Below are 16,123 nucleotides of genomic sequence, written 5' to 3'. Positions count from 1 at the left end.
CTGTTTTCCTCTGATTTAGACTTAGGACCTATGCTGTTAATCATATTGTTTTCATCTAGCGTGATCTGTCTTGGGGAAATTATTAATCTTCTCTCACTTCACGTAAGTGAAGTCAGGTTTCCTCATCTGTTAGAAGATAAAGACAATTGTTCTCAATACTGACTCTTTGTGAGAATCACCTGGAGAACTTCTGCAGAAGTTAAACACAGTTTTCCACACGTATGTAAACTCTGTGAAGGCAAGAATTTTTTTGTCTCTTTCTCTTTTTTAAATTGCTATATGGTACCTAGCACATAGTGCACGTTCAATAAATACTTCTTGAGTTAATGGAAAAAAAATACTTTGATCCCATCCATAGGGATTCTGGCCTAATTGGTCTAGGTTAGGACCCAGGCGTTCTTCTCTTTTCTTTGTCTCCTCCCTTTCTCCTAAATGGCACTTTTTAATTGCCCCATTCTCCTTGAACCTCCAAATCTATCTCCACATACTCGCGACAGATGACTTTTCTTCCTACTTCACAAAGAAAATTTAAGCCATTATGTGAGAACTCTTTGAACTTGGCTGTGATCAGGCTTCTAATTTACCTGCACCTAATATACATCATTTTCTTAAATGGAGCCCCTTCTGTTTGAGTTTAGTCCCTACCCTACTCCTTCACTCTGGATCCCTCCTCCTCCTCCTCCTCCTCCTCCTCCTCCTCAGGGACTTGGCTCTCTTGCCTGTCCAGTCAGATGTCTCAGCTTCTTCCTCTTTATCAGCTCTTTACCATCAGCGTTTAATATGCTCACTGCTCTTCCAGCTTAAATAGACCCCCTTTGACCACGTTCCTTTTCTCCTTAGTACCCCTCCCTTCCTTTCCCACTTCTCTCCCCTTTGAAGAAGTTGGCTGGTTTCTATGCCTCTTGCCCTACTTTCTCACCCTTCATGGAGTGGCTTCCAACCCCTTGTAGTAGTTCTTCCCAAGGCTGTGAATGACTTCCTTCCTTGTGACTAAAATCAACCTAGTTCAAATCCTGGCTAACTTTTGGCACATGCTTTCTCTTTCTTTCCATGACACCATACTCTTCCGCTTACCCACCGCATCTGTTTTATTATTCCTCAGTTGTCTTTACAGGCTTCTTTTTTTTTTTAACCTATCTCTTTAAATACTGCTGTTCCTCAAGATTTTGTTTTCTCCCCTTCTTATTCTACTCACTCACTGGACAGTTTTATTTATTGCCAGAATTTTAAGTACCTTCCTTATACTAATGTCTCCATATTATAATATTCAGTTCAGTTCAGTTTAGTTGCTCAGTCGTGTCCGACTCTTTGCGACCCCATGGACTGCAGCATGCCAGGCTTCCCTGTCCATCACCAACTTCCGGAGCTTACTCAAACTCATGTCTGTTGCGTCAGTGATGCCATCCAGCCATATCATCCTCTGTCGTCCCCTTCTCCTCCTGCCTTCTATCTTTCCTAGCATCAGGGTCTTTTCCAGTGAGTCAGTTCTTCGCACCAGGTGGCCAAAGTATTGGAGCTTCAGCTTCAGCATCAATCGTTCCAATGAATATTCAGGACTGATTTCCTTTAGGACTGACTGGTTGAATCTCCTTGCAGTCCAAGGGACCACAAGAGTCTTCTCCAACACCACAGTTCAAAAGTATCAATTCTTCGGTACTCAGCTTTCTTTATAGTCCAACTCTCCCAGCCATACATGACTACTGGAAAAACCATAGCTTTGACTAAACAGACCTTTGTCACTGAAAGTAATGTCTCTGCTTTTTAATATGCTGTCGAAGTTGGTCATGGCTTTTCTTCCAAGAAGCAAGCATCTTTTAATTTCATGGCTTCAGTCACCATCTGCAGTGATTTTGGAGCCCCCCAAAATAAAGTCTGTCACTGTTTCCATTGTTTCCCCATCTATTTGTCATGAAGTGATGGGACCTGATGCTATGATCTTAGTTTTCTGAATGTTGAGTTTTAAGCCTACTTTTTCACTCTGCTCTTTCACTTTCATCAAGAGCTCTTTAGTTTTTCTTTTCTTTCTGCCAAAAGGGTGGTGTCATCTGTGTATCTGAGGTTATTGATATTTTTCCCAGCAATCTTGATTATAATATTACTATATAAAAATAGTATATTATAAATAATATAGATAATTAGTATCTATTGCTTCAGCCCAGATCTCTCTGGAGTTTCATATGTGTATTTTTGTAGTTTATTGGATATCCTCTTGGAAGTTCCAAAAGCACCTCGTATTCAAGATGTATAAATCAAAGTCTTTGATCCACCTCACCCTCATGCCATGGATATGCTCCCACCCATCCCCACCCCAGATTACCCTGTCTCCAAGAATGCTCCCCACCATGTGTTAGTTGCGCAAACCAAAACTCTGGATGCCATCTTCCACTTCTTTCTTTCCTCTCATACTCTGTCAGTCACTGAGAGCTGCTGATGTGCTCTCCGAACAGTGAGGTGCTCTCCTAAAAATAGCACTTGTCTCTTTTCTTTCCATCTCTGCTGCCACTTCTCCACCTCAGGCTCCCTTTATCTCACAGAGTGCGGTAGCATGAAGTGATTATGTCTGCATTTAAGAGACCATTCAGGTTTGTGAGATGTAGAATAGACTGAAGAGGGGCCACACTGGGCACAAGCAGTTGGAAGACTAGCTTCTTTTAGGTTTCCAGGAAGAGGGCTCTGTCGGGATGGCATATCTGTTGGGCAAATAAGAAGCACAGCTGCACAGAATAAGAGAGCAGGTCATTCTCTGCTCCTCTGGTTTCCTCCAGTGCCTTCAAGAAGTCATTCCTCCTGAACAACAAGCCTGTTAACTTGTGTTCTTCATCTATTCACATCCTTCCTGTCTCCAGGTGTCTTGTCTTGCCTGCTCCCAGCTTTCTTTGCTGGCTCAAACTGGCATGTACATTTCCTATCTGGAGGAAGGTCCCCTCCTGGCCTTGTATTCTTTCTTTTAAATCTCCATTTCTCTTTCCCTTCTTATCCTGACTCCTTAGAAGTATAGGCTGCCCTCTTCAGTTCAGTTCAGTCGCTCAGTTGTGTCTGACTCTTTGTGACCTCATGGACTGAGGCATGCCGGGCTTCCCTGTCCATCACCAACTCCCGGAGCTTACTCAAACTCATGTCCGTCGGGTTGGTAATGCCATCTAACCATCTCATCCTCTGTTGTCCCCTTCTCTTCCTGCCATCAATTTTTCTCAGCATCAGGGTCTTTTCCAATGAGTTGGTTCTTTGCTTTAGGTGGCCAAAGTACTGGAGTTTCAGCTTCAGCATCAGTCCTTCCAATGAATATTCAGGATTGATTTCCTTTAGGACTGACTGGTTGGATCTCCTTGCAGTCCTTGCAAGGTTGGATCTCCTTGCAGGGACTCACAAGAGTCTTCTCCAACACCACAGTTCAAAAGCATCAATTCTTTGGTGCTCAGCTTTCTTTATAGTCCAACTCTCATATGCATACATGACTACTGGAAAAACCATAGCTTTGACTAAACAGACCTTTGTCACTGAAAGTAATGTCTCTGCTTTTTAATATGCTGTCTAGGTTGGTCATAACTTTTCTCCCAAGGAGCAAGCGTCTTTTAATTTCATGGCTTCAGTCACCATCTGCAGTGATTTTGGAGCCCCCCAAAATAAAGTCTGTCACTGTTTCCATTGTTTCCCCATCTATTTGCCATGAAGTGATGGGACCAGATGCCCTCCTCACATCCCAGTTTCAGAAGTTCATTTGCTGAAATTCATCCAGTAAAAGTTACTGTGAGTCTCTAAGTAACCCGATCCCAGGGACCCACTTAGTCCCCACTTGGTCAGTTATTGCTGTGTCCCTGTCGTTGGACACTCTTCTTCAGGCTGTCTTACCTGGACGTCTGTGACATCACACAAATGGTTCTCTTCTTACATCTTCCTTGTTAATCTATTTTATGTGTTTTTACATCTGCCAATGTTTCTCAGAATTGAATCTTAACAACCTCTTTCTCTTCCTGTCTATAGTCTCCCTGATCGATTTTATCCATTCTCATCATTTCAGTTTTCATCTATAGTCTGATGATATCCAAACGATATCTCTACCCTTGGCTATATTATTGGCATTCAGAATTTTATCTCCGACAGCCCTATTCCCTGCTGGATATCTAAGTTCTGTGTCTCACAAATACCTCAAAATCAGTATATCTACCTTTTTAACCCCTGCAGTGTCCCCGGTCTGCATCCTCTATTCAGAGGATGGCCCTACTACCCATTCTTTTGCCTAAAACTGAGCGTCACACTGCCCTTACCCTTCTCTTCAGCACCCATTATCACCTTTGGGGCTCTTCTGTCTCTGGTCTGAACTATCTTGATAGTTTTCCAAGTGTAGTCCCTTTCCTAGGCTCATTTCCTGAAATCCACTCCCACCAAATCCTTGAGTCCTCCTTTTTCCCTTTTTCTAATTCTGCCTTTCTGTCCTCTCGTCCTCATTAGCCTTTCCTAGGATTACGTGCTTAATTATGTCACCAGTAACTTTAATTCTCATGTACCCCAGTCTGCCTTCCAGACTGCCCAGGATCTGTGTCAGTGTAGCTCTCTCATGTCACCAGGTACCGGGCTGCTCCTGGGTGGATGGGCAGAGTCGTGCACATCAGTGATCTCCAGACTTGAGATCCCTTCTTACATCAGTCCCTTCCCGTCCCCTAAATCTGCCAAACCTTAAGCTCTTATTAGACTCTACCCTTCTTGCCATTAGCAAACAATCATATTTTTACTTTGGAATAATGAAAAAGATTAGAAATTATTTTCCTCAAATTCCTGTTCCTTATCTTGAGGTGTGTCTCTATCTGCACCCTCTCCATGTGTGCTTTAGTCTGGGCTCGGTGACAAGGCCTCTGTGTTCCGGGCCAAGATGAGCACACGTTAATCTCTTCTGAGACTTCTAGCAGAAGCCTCTCCCTGTCTCTATCTTCAGCCTTTCTTTCTCTGTTGATTCTTCCCTTAATCTGACAACAGGTCCAATGCCACCAAACTTTACACTTAAAAATAGTTAAAATGGTAAATTTCATGGTATTATATTTTATCATAGTTTTTTAAATGCAATGATGATATAAAGACAAGAAACAGGGCTAAGGCTTTTCCAAGTTTGGAAACATTTTTACTGTAACTGTTGTCCTCTCTATTCTCCTCATTCAGACTTTTCAGTTATTCACTCTGTGGCCACTGTCTTCACTTTCCCACCTCCTGTTCATTCAGTCTCCGGCCTGTTTATATTCAGTGTTGGTTGTGTTCTGATCATATCACTGAACCTTTCTTGCTTCATCACTTTTCTGAGTATAAGGATATAGTGTAAGGATAAGCTCTGAGTAAAATAAGGGAGTGCCAGTTAAGAGGAAGCAATTTATCTTGGTCCCACAGTCTTGGGCCTGTTGAACTGGCTCCTCAAAAACTCAGATACAGGGACTTGCTGGTGATCCAGTGCTTAAGACTTTGCCATCCAGTGCAGGGGCTACGATCCCTGGTTGAGGGCTTAAGATCCCATATGCCTCACAGCCAAAAACCAGAACATAAAACAAAAGTAATATTGTAACAAATTGATGAAGACTTTAAAAATGGTACACATTTAAAAAAAATCTTAAAATGTTAGAGAAAAGCTGAGATATGGAGCTATGCTATGCTATGCTAAGTCACTTCAGTCGTGTCCGACTCTGTGTGACCCCATAGACGGCAGCCACCAGGCTCCCCCGTCCCTGGGATTCTCCAGGCAAGAACACTGGAGTGGGTTGCCATTTCCCTCTCCAGTGCATGAAAGTGAAAAGTGAAAGCGAAGTCGCTCAGTCATGTCCAACTCCCAGCGACCCCATGGACTGCAGCCTACCAGGCTCCTCCATCCATGGGATTTTCCAGGCAAAAGTACTGGAGTGGGGTGCCATTGCCTTCTCCGAAGTAGAGGATAATTATACACTTGTGAAAGTACTAAATGCCACTGACTTATTTCCTTTGATATGGCAATTTGTGTGTTAAATTCACCTCAGTTTTTTCAAAAAGTGAAACTCCTTCATTGCATGTAACTGGGGAGATTGGGGTTCTAACATCCCATCCTTGTCTTTAAGAGCATTCTCTTTTAGTAAGAACAAATATAATTTATTACATAGATTTCAGTCTTTTTCAAAGTGCTTTTTTAGGGAGAAGTTAAAGGAACAGATTAGGCTTCTTTGAGGGTAGAAGCTGTGACTTGTTCGTCTCCAGGCACTTGACAGTCCCAGCACACAGCCAGCATTTTGTTCTCTGTACAGAAAGATGTGGCATGCCATATGAATGAAGAGCATTCCATTGTGAGGTCATGAATTTCACTAGTTATCCTTTGATAGTTCAGAGATTTTTGTACCAGTGTCCTGCATATCTGATGCAGTGAGTGGTTATTTCAATAGAATCTTATATTTTCACCTTGTATGTTGTTACCTTGTAATAGCACTAAGCAATTAGATGAAGAGATACAATAATCTACTGAAAGTAACTCTCAAAGTATATGCTCTCAGACACTAGATTTTGAGCAGCAACTTAGAGAATTTGGATATAAGCTTAAATCATATCCATTTAAATTAGGAAGAAAACATGCCATTTGTGAGTTATATAACATTAGTCCGTTTGGAACTGGTCCTGCTGATTTGAGCAAAAAGAATTTGGACTTTTTTTTTTCCTCCCCAGAAATTTATCCCTGCTTTCCCTTTTAGCTTTCCAAGGAATCCCTTCAACCTGTCGAGGTCCTCCGAGAGGAAGCCTGTGAGATCCTGGATGAAATGAGCCACAAGCTGCGTCTAGGAGCCATTCGGTTTTTTGCCTTTGCCCTGAGTAAAATATTTAAACAGATTTTCTCAAAAGTGCGTGTAAATGAAGAAGGGATTCAGAAAGTGAGTATTGCTTGTTAAAAAACAATCTCTTCTTCAACCCCTCACAGTTTCTTCAACTCAGAGGCGTCCCACTTTGCACTGGATGAGCAGCTCCTGGTTATCAAGTGGCATCCAGCCTGAGCAGAAAGCAGCTCTGCCTCTCTGATGGGTGTTTCTCCCTCTTCCCTTCAGACCTGCAGGCTTCAGACAAACCGACTTACTCACAGACTTGACAGACTAGGCTAACGTCAGATGTTCACTGAGTAGTAAGAGAGTTTCTGTGTATGTTTCTCCGAGGTTCTACAACATTTTCTTGTTACTCACACACCTTTCTGGCGTGTTTTTCCTGTAAACAAAGACATTCTCTTGTGGTATAATTATCAAAATAAGCAAATTAACATGGACACAACGCTGGTAATACAGATCTTTTTCATGTTTCACCAGCTGTCCCAGCTCTGTCACATACAGGCAAGGAAAGCCCTATGTCATATGTCACAGTCAGCTTCCATATCTCTTTGGAATTTTAATCTAGACCAATTCCTTAGTCTTTGTTTGTGTTTCATGAAACTACTTTTGAAGAAACAGACCAGGTGTTTCCCGCTGCCCCTTGATCTGGATTGGAGCTGCTTTCTCACGCAGGCTAAGGCCGCGTCCTCCGTGTGTCAGCCTGCAAGCACGTGGCCTCTGTGTGCTTGTTCCTGGTAATGTTCACGCTCACCAGTTGGTCACCTCGCTCTGCCATGTTTCTCCACTCAGTTACTCTCTGTCCCCTTGTAATGAATACACGTCTTGGGGAGTGCTTCAGGTTCCTGTTTTTCATCATACTTTCCTCTGTTAGTCTTTATACCCACTGATGATTTTTGCTTGAATCCAGTTATTACTCTTATGATTGCCAAATGCTGGTTTTTCTAATTGCATCACTCCTGTCATTTAATACTTTTTTTCTGGGAACAAGAGCTTTCTCTATGAAGATTATTTTATCTATTTATTTTTTAATACATTTTTTAATTTACTTGAAAGCTCTTACCTTCATTGGACTTCCTGCTCATGCCTTTTAATGCTGTGTTTTTATTCAGTCATCTACTTTGCTTCCAAGTATTTCTTCTTTTTCCTCCTGTGACTAATTTCTAAATTGCTGACTTACTATTTGGATCTCTGCGGGAGGGTGTTTGGTACAGTGCTGGGGCAGGGGATGTTGCTGGCTAGATCCTAACTGATAACAAACTACCTTACCTCAGTTGATTGTGTACTTAGATTTCAGAAGAACAGACTGTATGTTGACACATTGGGTATTTTTGAGGTTGCTAGCCTGAGAAATGTATTGGGAAGTTCATTTGCATTTGTCCCTGCTGCTGCTGCTGCTAAGTCACTTCAGTCGTGTCCGACTCTGTGCGACCCCATAGATGGCAGCCCATCAGGCTCCGCCGTCCCTGGGATTCTCCAGGCAAGAACACTGGAGTGGGTTGCCATTTCCTTCTCCAATGCGTGAAAGTGAAAAGTGAAAGTGAAGTCGCTCAGTCGTGTCTGACTCTTAGCGACCCCATGGACTGCAGCCTACCAGGCTCCTCCATCCATGGGATTTTCCAGGCAAGAGTACTGGAGTGGGGTGCCCTACTACCGGGCATCCACTCTCCCCTGAGTCCAGTGTATAAATAGAAAAGTACCATTCCTTTTCTTGGTCCTAACAATGTGTAATTTTTTTTTAAATCTCTGAGAGAGAATTTCTTGCTCTCTCTTCCTACAAACCACCAGTCAGTCTAGTACAACAACTAACTGTTGACTTCTTAACTCAATCTGACTTCAGATTTGTTCCCAGTTCCCCGTGAACATTAGTGGCATGACTATGTCACAACCAAGGAAGCTGAATAAGGCTTAGGCCTTATTTACAAATTTATGTGTGTAATATCAAACAATGCATGTAAAATGCTTAATTGCTGCTCAACTAATGTATGTTAGTGATCATCACCATTACTATTATTATGATCTGTAAATTTTAAATTTTTAATATTCTTGCATTATGTGAGATTATTTAGCTAGAACTCAGAAATAAGTTTTGTGTATGTGGTCAGAGAGGCAGAAAAACATTGTTAGTGTTCTCCCGGTAGCACATTCTTCCACTTTCTGATATAAGGTACAGTTTTAATAAGCGTGAAAGCTGAAAGTGTTCCAAGTGTAACCTTTGTCTTAAAGCTCCAGCGAGCCATCCAGGAGCATCCAGTTGTCCTGCTGCCCAGTCATCGGAGCTACATCGACTTTCTGATGTTGTCTTTCCTTTTGTACAACTATGACTTACCCGTGCCGGTCATAGCAGCAGGAATGGGTATGCTTCGGTCTTCTACTTTCTTTTTTTTGTTCTTATAAAAATTAAAGTGTTCACTGGAACAATTTTAACAAGTCCAAGGAAGTTGAAGAAAATGATGAAAATATAATAGCCTGTCCCTCCTTCCTTCTGGTTCCAGGTGTAATGGTTGGATTGAGTCCTCCGTGTTGTGCTCTACTGGCCTGGGCAGACATAAGCAAGCGTATGTGCACGTAGGGCTTTTGGTTTAGGTTGAAAAAGGAGAGTATACTCCCCTACTGGTGGTTTTTTTTTTCCCCCCGATGGTGCATTGGTGACTATCTCTATAGGTCAATAAATAGATCTAAACTTTTTTTAAAAAGTAAAAAAATTTTTAAAAATCTGAAGGGACTTCATGGCGATCTGTTGATTAAGACTTCACATTTCTAATGCAGGGATGCAGGTTCAGTCCCTGGTCAGGGAACTAAGATCCCACATGCCATGCAGTACAGCCGTAAAATAAATATTTTAAATCTAAAAAAAAAAAAAAGGTCTAAACTCTTTTTACTATTTTTCAATTGTGTTAAAATGCATAAAGCATAAAATTTGCCATCTTCATCATTTTTCAGTGCACACTTCAGTGACATAAAGTTCACACTGTGGTACTACAGTCTATCCACTGAAGTATTCTCATCTTGCAAAAATGAAATTCTGTCTTCATTTAACACTTAACCTCTCATTCTATTCTCCCTGCATCCCCTGGCAGCCACTGTTCTGTTAATGCTTTCTATCTGTACAAATTTGACTATGCACTACCTTCTGCAAGTGGAATTACACAGGATTTGTCCTTCTCTTGCCAGCCTGTTTCACACAGCATAGTGTTCTCGAGGTTCATCCGTATTGTAGTATCCGTCAGAATTTTCTTTTTTTTTTTAAGGCTAAATAATACCCAGTGTATTGTTATGCGGTTGCTAAGTCGTGTCCACCTCTTCGCAGCCCCAGGGCCTGCGGCATGCCACGCTTCCCTGCCCTTCACTGTTTGTATAGACCGGATTTGGTTTACTCATTCATCTATCCCTGGAGACTCGGGATGCTTCCACTTTGTGGCTGTTGTGAATGGTGCTGCAGTGAGTGTAGATGGATAAATACCTCTTTGAGGCTCTGCTTTCAGTTCTTCCAGATATGTACCCAGAAGTAGAATTGCTGGGTTAGATGGTAATTTTATTTTTAATTTTTTGAGGAACTGCCGTTTTGTTTTCTGTAGTGGCTGCACCCCAGCAGTGCATGCAGGTTCACTTTCTCCACATCCAACCAACACTGATTATTTTCTGGTTTTTTAGATTTTTTTCTTTTGTTGTTAATAATAGTCTTCATAATGGGTTTGAAGTGATATCTCGTCATGAGTATTTGTATTTCCCTGGTGATTAGTTATGTTAAGCATCTTTTCATATGCTTGTTGGCCAGTTCTATATCCTCTTCAGAGGAGTATTTTAAGTCTTTTGGATTGTTTGTTTTCTTTGTTGATGAGTTGTAGGAATTTTTTATATATTCTGTATCAGATATGTGATTGTAAATATTTTATCCCTTTTCACTCTGTTGATTGTATCCTTTGATGAATGGAAGTTTTTCATTTTGATTTACAGTCAGTGGTCTGTATCCACAAGTTCTGTATCCATGGATTTAACCAGCCATAGATCAAAAATATTTGGAATAAAAACTCCAGAAAGTTCCAAAAAGCAATAATTGAACTTGCCATCCACAGGGAACTATTTGCATAGCATTTACAGTATACTTGCAACTATTTACAAGCAGTTGTATTAAGAATTATAAGTAATCTGGAGCTGATTTAAAGTGTACTAAGGTGTGCTAGGTTGTATGCAAATACTCTGCCCTTTTATATAAGGGATTTGAACATCCAAGTGTTTTGGTACCCACAAAGAGTCCCAGAACCAGTCCCCCACGGACTTCTCCCAACCCAAGGACAACTGTAGTCCAGTTTGTCTGTTGTTTCTTTTATTTTCTGTGCTTTTGGTCTCATATCCAAGAAATCATTGTCAAATCCAATGTTATAAAGCTTTCTCCCTATATTTTCTTCTAAAAGTTCTATAGACTTAGGTTTTGTATTTAGGTCCTTGATGTGTTTTGGTTTAATCTTTGTATGTGGTGTGACTTTTCTGGTAAGATTCTAACTTCATGTCTAAGATTTTTATTGCTACATAATATTCAGCAGTGTGTATGTATCATAATGTAGTAGTTTTGCTGTAACAAACAACTCTTCAGTTTATTTTCATATTAGTGCTTTTATTTCTGTAGAATTGATTCCAAGAAGTAGGATTACCAAGGTGAAGAAATTGTTTTTTATCTCCCTTATAGGTAGCCAGGAAAGCTGGGATTCAACCATGTATGCGCGTGCTCAGTCATGTCTGACCCTTTGTGACCCCATGGACTGTAGCCCACCAGGCTTCTCTGTCTCTAGGATTCTCCAGACAAATACTGGAGGGGTGATTTGCCATTTCCTTCTCCAGGGGATCTTCCCAACCCAGGGATCAAACCTGGGTCTCCTGCATTGCAGGCAGATTCTTTACCATCTGAGCCACCTGGATTTAATCAACACCTTTGTTAATAAACCCAGGTGGCACAGTGGTCAATAATCTGCCTGCCAAAGTAGGGGACTAAAGAGATATGAGTTTGATCCCTGGGCCGGGATGATCCCCTGGAAGAGGAAATGGCAACCCACTCCAGTATTCTTGCCTGGAAAATTCCGTGGACAGAGGAGCCTGGTGAGCTACAGTCCATGAGGTCGCAAAGAGTCAGACACAACTGAGCACTAACAGTAAAATTAAAACTGCCAGGAACCTAAGCACTTTAAAAGCATTTCCATCTATATAGACATGTGAAAAAGTTATTTGAAAATTAGGATAAAATGAAAAGAACTTTTTAAAAACTGATAGTGAACTCTTTCTTTTCATTGTTGAATTTTCTTTTCTAATCTGTGCTTCTAAAAGAATATCAATATTTTTACCTGATGGGTAAAAAGGAAAGGAGAGAGTGAGTGAGTTTGGCCTGCTTGTCCAGAGCATGAAGGATGTGTTGATCTGTCGTCAGGGCCAGGCTTCCCAGGTGGCTCAGTGGGTAAAGAATCTGCCTGCCAATGCAGGAGATGCCGGTTTGATCCCCTGGAGGAGGGCATGGCATCCCACTCCAATATTCTTTCCTGGAGAATCCCATGGATAGAGGAACCTGGCCAGCTACAGTCCATAGGGTCTTAAAGAGTTGGACACAAACAACTGAGCACTCACGTCTTGAGGTCAGCAGCAGTACTGACTAAAAAGGTTGGCATGATGCCACAGTTGAGGCTGCTGCCCCTGTCTCTTGCTGGTCTGGTTGTAAAAGCAGAGGTGCATGGGAAGGAGGGTGCACAAGGTAACCCCCTTACCAGCACCTGCCCACCGAGGCCGTTCTTTCCCATAATCCCATTACATGTTTCTTCTTAAGATAAGGAGTGTCTTACATACATAAAACCTGTCTTAATAGAATTTGACTTGAGGTATTTATAGGAAGTTGCACTCTGTGGATAAATATTAACCAGCCTTTCTTTGGTAGACTTCCTGGGAATGAAGATGGTTGGTGAGCTGCTGCGGATGTCGGGGGCTTTCTTCATGCGGCGCACCTTTGGTGGCAATAAGCTCTACTGGGCCGTGTTCTCCGAATATGTGAAAACCATGTTACGGGTAAATGCAGATAACTACCCAGTACTTTCAAGCTGTGCTTTCTTTTCACTGACGTTTGCTGTAAGGTCTTATTTAAATTCTTAACTTCCGAGTGGACCACTTAGCTGTTTCTTTCCCCTTGAGGAATGTGTGTAACCTCAGCAATCTGTTTACTCTGCGTGGCTCCCTTGTTTAAGTTTCACTGTGAGCAGTGTTTGCTCAGAGGGCTGGGGAGGGAACTCGGGAAAAGGAATCAAAAGAAGCATTTATCACTTTGAGAGTAGGCAACGGGTTTTGTGTTTTGTTTTGTTTGTTTGTGTTTTCTCTTTAAAGAATGGTTATGCTCCTGTTGAATTTTTCCTCGAAGGGACAAGAAGCCGCTCTGCCAAGACATTGACTCCAAAATTTGGTAGGTTCCTTACAGATTGAAGGAAAAATGCAAACCCAAAGACTTCAGGTGTGGTGCTATCATAGCTGCTTAATAGAACATGACACTTTTTTTTTTTTTTCAAGATATTCTTTACCTTATAAGTACAAGTGTTTCTTTATAAGTGCAACTGTCTATATTGTATTTATGGGCTTGGTATATAATGTATACTCTTAGTATCTTTCCATGCCCTTGTTTGCTCTCCTTTTCAATATGTATGAAAAGCTCTTTCTCCCTGTGTTTACAGGTCTTCTAAATATTGTGATGGAACCATTTTTTAAAAGAGAAGTTTTTGATACCTACCTTGTTCCAATCAGCATCAGTTACGATAGGATATTGGAAGAAACTCTGTATGCATATGAGCTTCTAGGGGTTCCTAAGCCAAAAGAATCTACAACTGTACGTAAAGCTTGATAGCCAAGCTTGACTTTACTGGAATTTATAGAAAATGCTAGTTTATATGTCAACTAATTTCTGTATTTATTCCTATTTTTCCCCCCTGTTGTGACATTCATAGGGATTGTTGAAAGCCAGGAGAATCCTCTCTGAGAAGTTTGGAAACATTCATGTGTACTTTGGAGACCCTGTGTCGCTTCGATCTCTGGCCGCTGGGAGGATGGGGCGGAGCCCGTATAACTTGGTTCCCAGGTGCAAGGCCTGTGTTTTCCTAACTGACATAGAAACAAGGACAAAAATCTAAAAGTGTAAATTGTAATTCTCGAGTTGACCACTTGCAGAACTGAAACTCGCTTTTCTGAGATGATAAGAAGAGAAAGCTTCAATTAATGTGTTTTCCAGACAGTTAGCTGCATTGTGCATATTAAACGTGCCAAGCCAGACAGTGCTAAAACAAACACAAGACGCCATTGCCTGCTCTCAAAGTGACAGATGTTTCTTCTGATTCCCTCTCCCCAGGCTCCCTCCCCAGTAACCTACAAACTTAAAAGCACAAACGAGAAAAGTGTGTTAACAAGCACGTGTGTGGGAATTGTTGAGCACTTTTGGTAGGCCAGCCAGAGTATTTATTTTTGATCCTGGAAAGGACTGTTTAGTAATAGTGAATGCGAGTGAGTCCCTGTTCTCAAGAAGGTTATAGTTTTATGGGCAAGGAAACATGTTAGGTTCTCTCAGGATGCAGCTGCAAACGCACATTTGGGGGTTTTCTTAATGCAGAGAAGTACACCTGCGGGAGTAAAGGAGACAGACCACCTGCTCAGCCAGGCCTCACGTGACTGCAGCATCGTTCATAATTTATCTGCAGTGCCAGTGGTCCCACAGCAGCTCCAGCTTCATTAGCTATCAGAAGCAGATAGTTAGATTTTTGTGGCCACAAGCTTCACTCTTTCAGTCTCAAATTGGCCAATTGTATCCATTACCAGGGAGTTCTCATTGGCTACAGCTTTCACATTATTTTGTGGGTTATTATGTGACTGCTGTCAGGTCATATGCATAGCCACGGTCCAACCAGCTGAGTGGGTTCCTGATATCATGCAGTGCAGTGTTTAGTGATCCAGGCATGAGGAGTGTAAGGTGAGGACCCTGGCAACACCGGGCAGGTGCCCTGAAACTTCTCAGAAGGACGGTGTGGCAGTCAGGCCCACTGTACAGCCTAGCAATGCAGACATGAGCAGTTGTCAACAGAACATATACCTGTCATAACCTGATTGGTGTGTTCTACAAGAGACACGTTCAAAAGACTATGGATTTGAACGAGGCATAGTAGTTCAGTCCAGTGGAGGAGGCATCAGTTTTCACAAAAGAAGTGATCTGTCCCACTTACAGAGCAGCAGAAGTGTTGTTTTGCCTGAAATCAGGGATAATAGAACCCTGTTAGCTTGAGTATTTTTAATCACCTGTCAAGAGCATGCTCTCAAGGTGAACAGACAGATCACACTTTAGTAAAGTGCAGGTATATTTTTTCAATGTGACCTGAGAGAATTCAGTTGGCATAAAGCATGAGAATCCTCTAAAGGGTCTGTCTTCTCCCGTTCCCTTCTCCTCTCACGTTGTCTCAGTAGCAGAACTGTGATTGCTTGTTCTGTATTCTTCCTTTTAGATATATTCCTCAGAAACAGTCAGAGGAGATGCACACCTTTGTGACCGAAGTTGCCTATAAAATGCAGCTTCTCCAAATTCAAAACCTGGTCCTGAGCCCGTGGCCGCTAATAGTTGCTGTCCTGCTTCAGAACCGGCCATCCATGGACTTTGATGCCCTGTTGGAAAAAACTTTATGGCTGAAAGGCTTAACCCAGGCCTTCGGGGGGTTTCTTACTTGGCCTGGTACGTATGTGGGACATATGTGGTGAGAATGCTTGCTTTTTTTATTTATTAAATTTGGAAAGCTAAACATGAAAAAAACCCATATCGGACTTTGAGCAAAGCATTGCTCAGAGAAAGAAAGCTTAGTCTGTTTTTATACTATAGGACATTGACCATAGCTTGTTGATTACTTGAGAATAATTGTCTATATGTCATGTCTCACTGTGAGACTCCAAGTAGATAGAGGACTAGAACACCCTCCTTTGTATCCAGTGGAGTGGGGAATAAATTATGACTCTTCGTACTCCACATATTCTTCCCGCTACACCGACCTCTTTTTATCACATATTTGCAACCCTTTGCCTTACTGGATTGTAAGGATTAAAGGGCTAGTCTTGCAGAACTGTATACAATTCTCTGATAATAACAGCTTTGAAAACCTCATTGGAGTTGTGAGTACTATGCTCAGAGTTTGGAATATATATGACAGTAGTTAGCTTAAGTTACTTTCAATCTCTTTGATTTAAAATTGTAGAGACTGCAATTGAAAATGCAATCTTTTGAGGGGGGCACACCCATAACATACAGGATCTTAGTTCCCCAA

At 41.7% G+C, this 16,123-nt stretch overlaps 1 protein-coding gene across 3 annotated transcripts in view; it reads left to right on the top strand.

Annotated features, from left to right (window-relative positions):
- GNPAT (glyceronephosphate O-acyltransferase) overlaps positions 1–16,123 on the top strand; it is a 40,663-nt gene that overhangs the window by 12,893 nt on the left and 11,647 nt on the right. For all 3 annotated transcript variants that reach the window (XM_005891165.3, XM_005891164.3, XM_070364853.1), the window contains 7 exons: positions 6,690–6,866; positions 9,036–9,165; positions 12,727–12,854; positions 13,167–13,242; positions 13,508–13,659; positions 13,778–13,908; positions 15,317–15,540. In XM_005891165.3, the coding sequence (XP_005891227.2) occupies positions 6,690–6,866; positions 9,036–9,165; positions 12,727–12,854; positions 13,167–13,242; positions 13,508–13,659; positions 13,778–13,908; positions 15,317–15,540 (1,018 nt within the window). The remainder of the gene's footprint in view (positions 1–6,689; positions 6,867–9,035; positions 9,166–12,726; positions 12,855–13,166; positions 13,243–13,507; positions 13,660–13,777; positions 13,909–15,316; positions 15,541–16,123) is intronic.

The sequence above is a fragment of the Bos mutus genome, chromosome 28, assembly GCF_027580195.1.
Source record: "Bos mutus isolate GX-2022 chromosome 28, NWIPB_WYAK_1.1, whole genome shotgun sequence".
Lineage (NCBI taxonomy): Eukaryota > Metazoa > Chordata > Mammalia > Artiodactyla > Bovidae > Bos > Bos mutus.
Note: the sequence above shows the minus strand (reverse complement) of the source record. Positions and strands in the feature narration are given on the sequence as shown.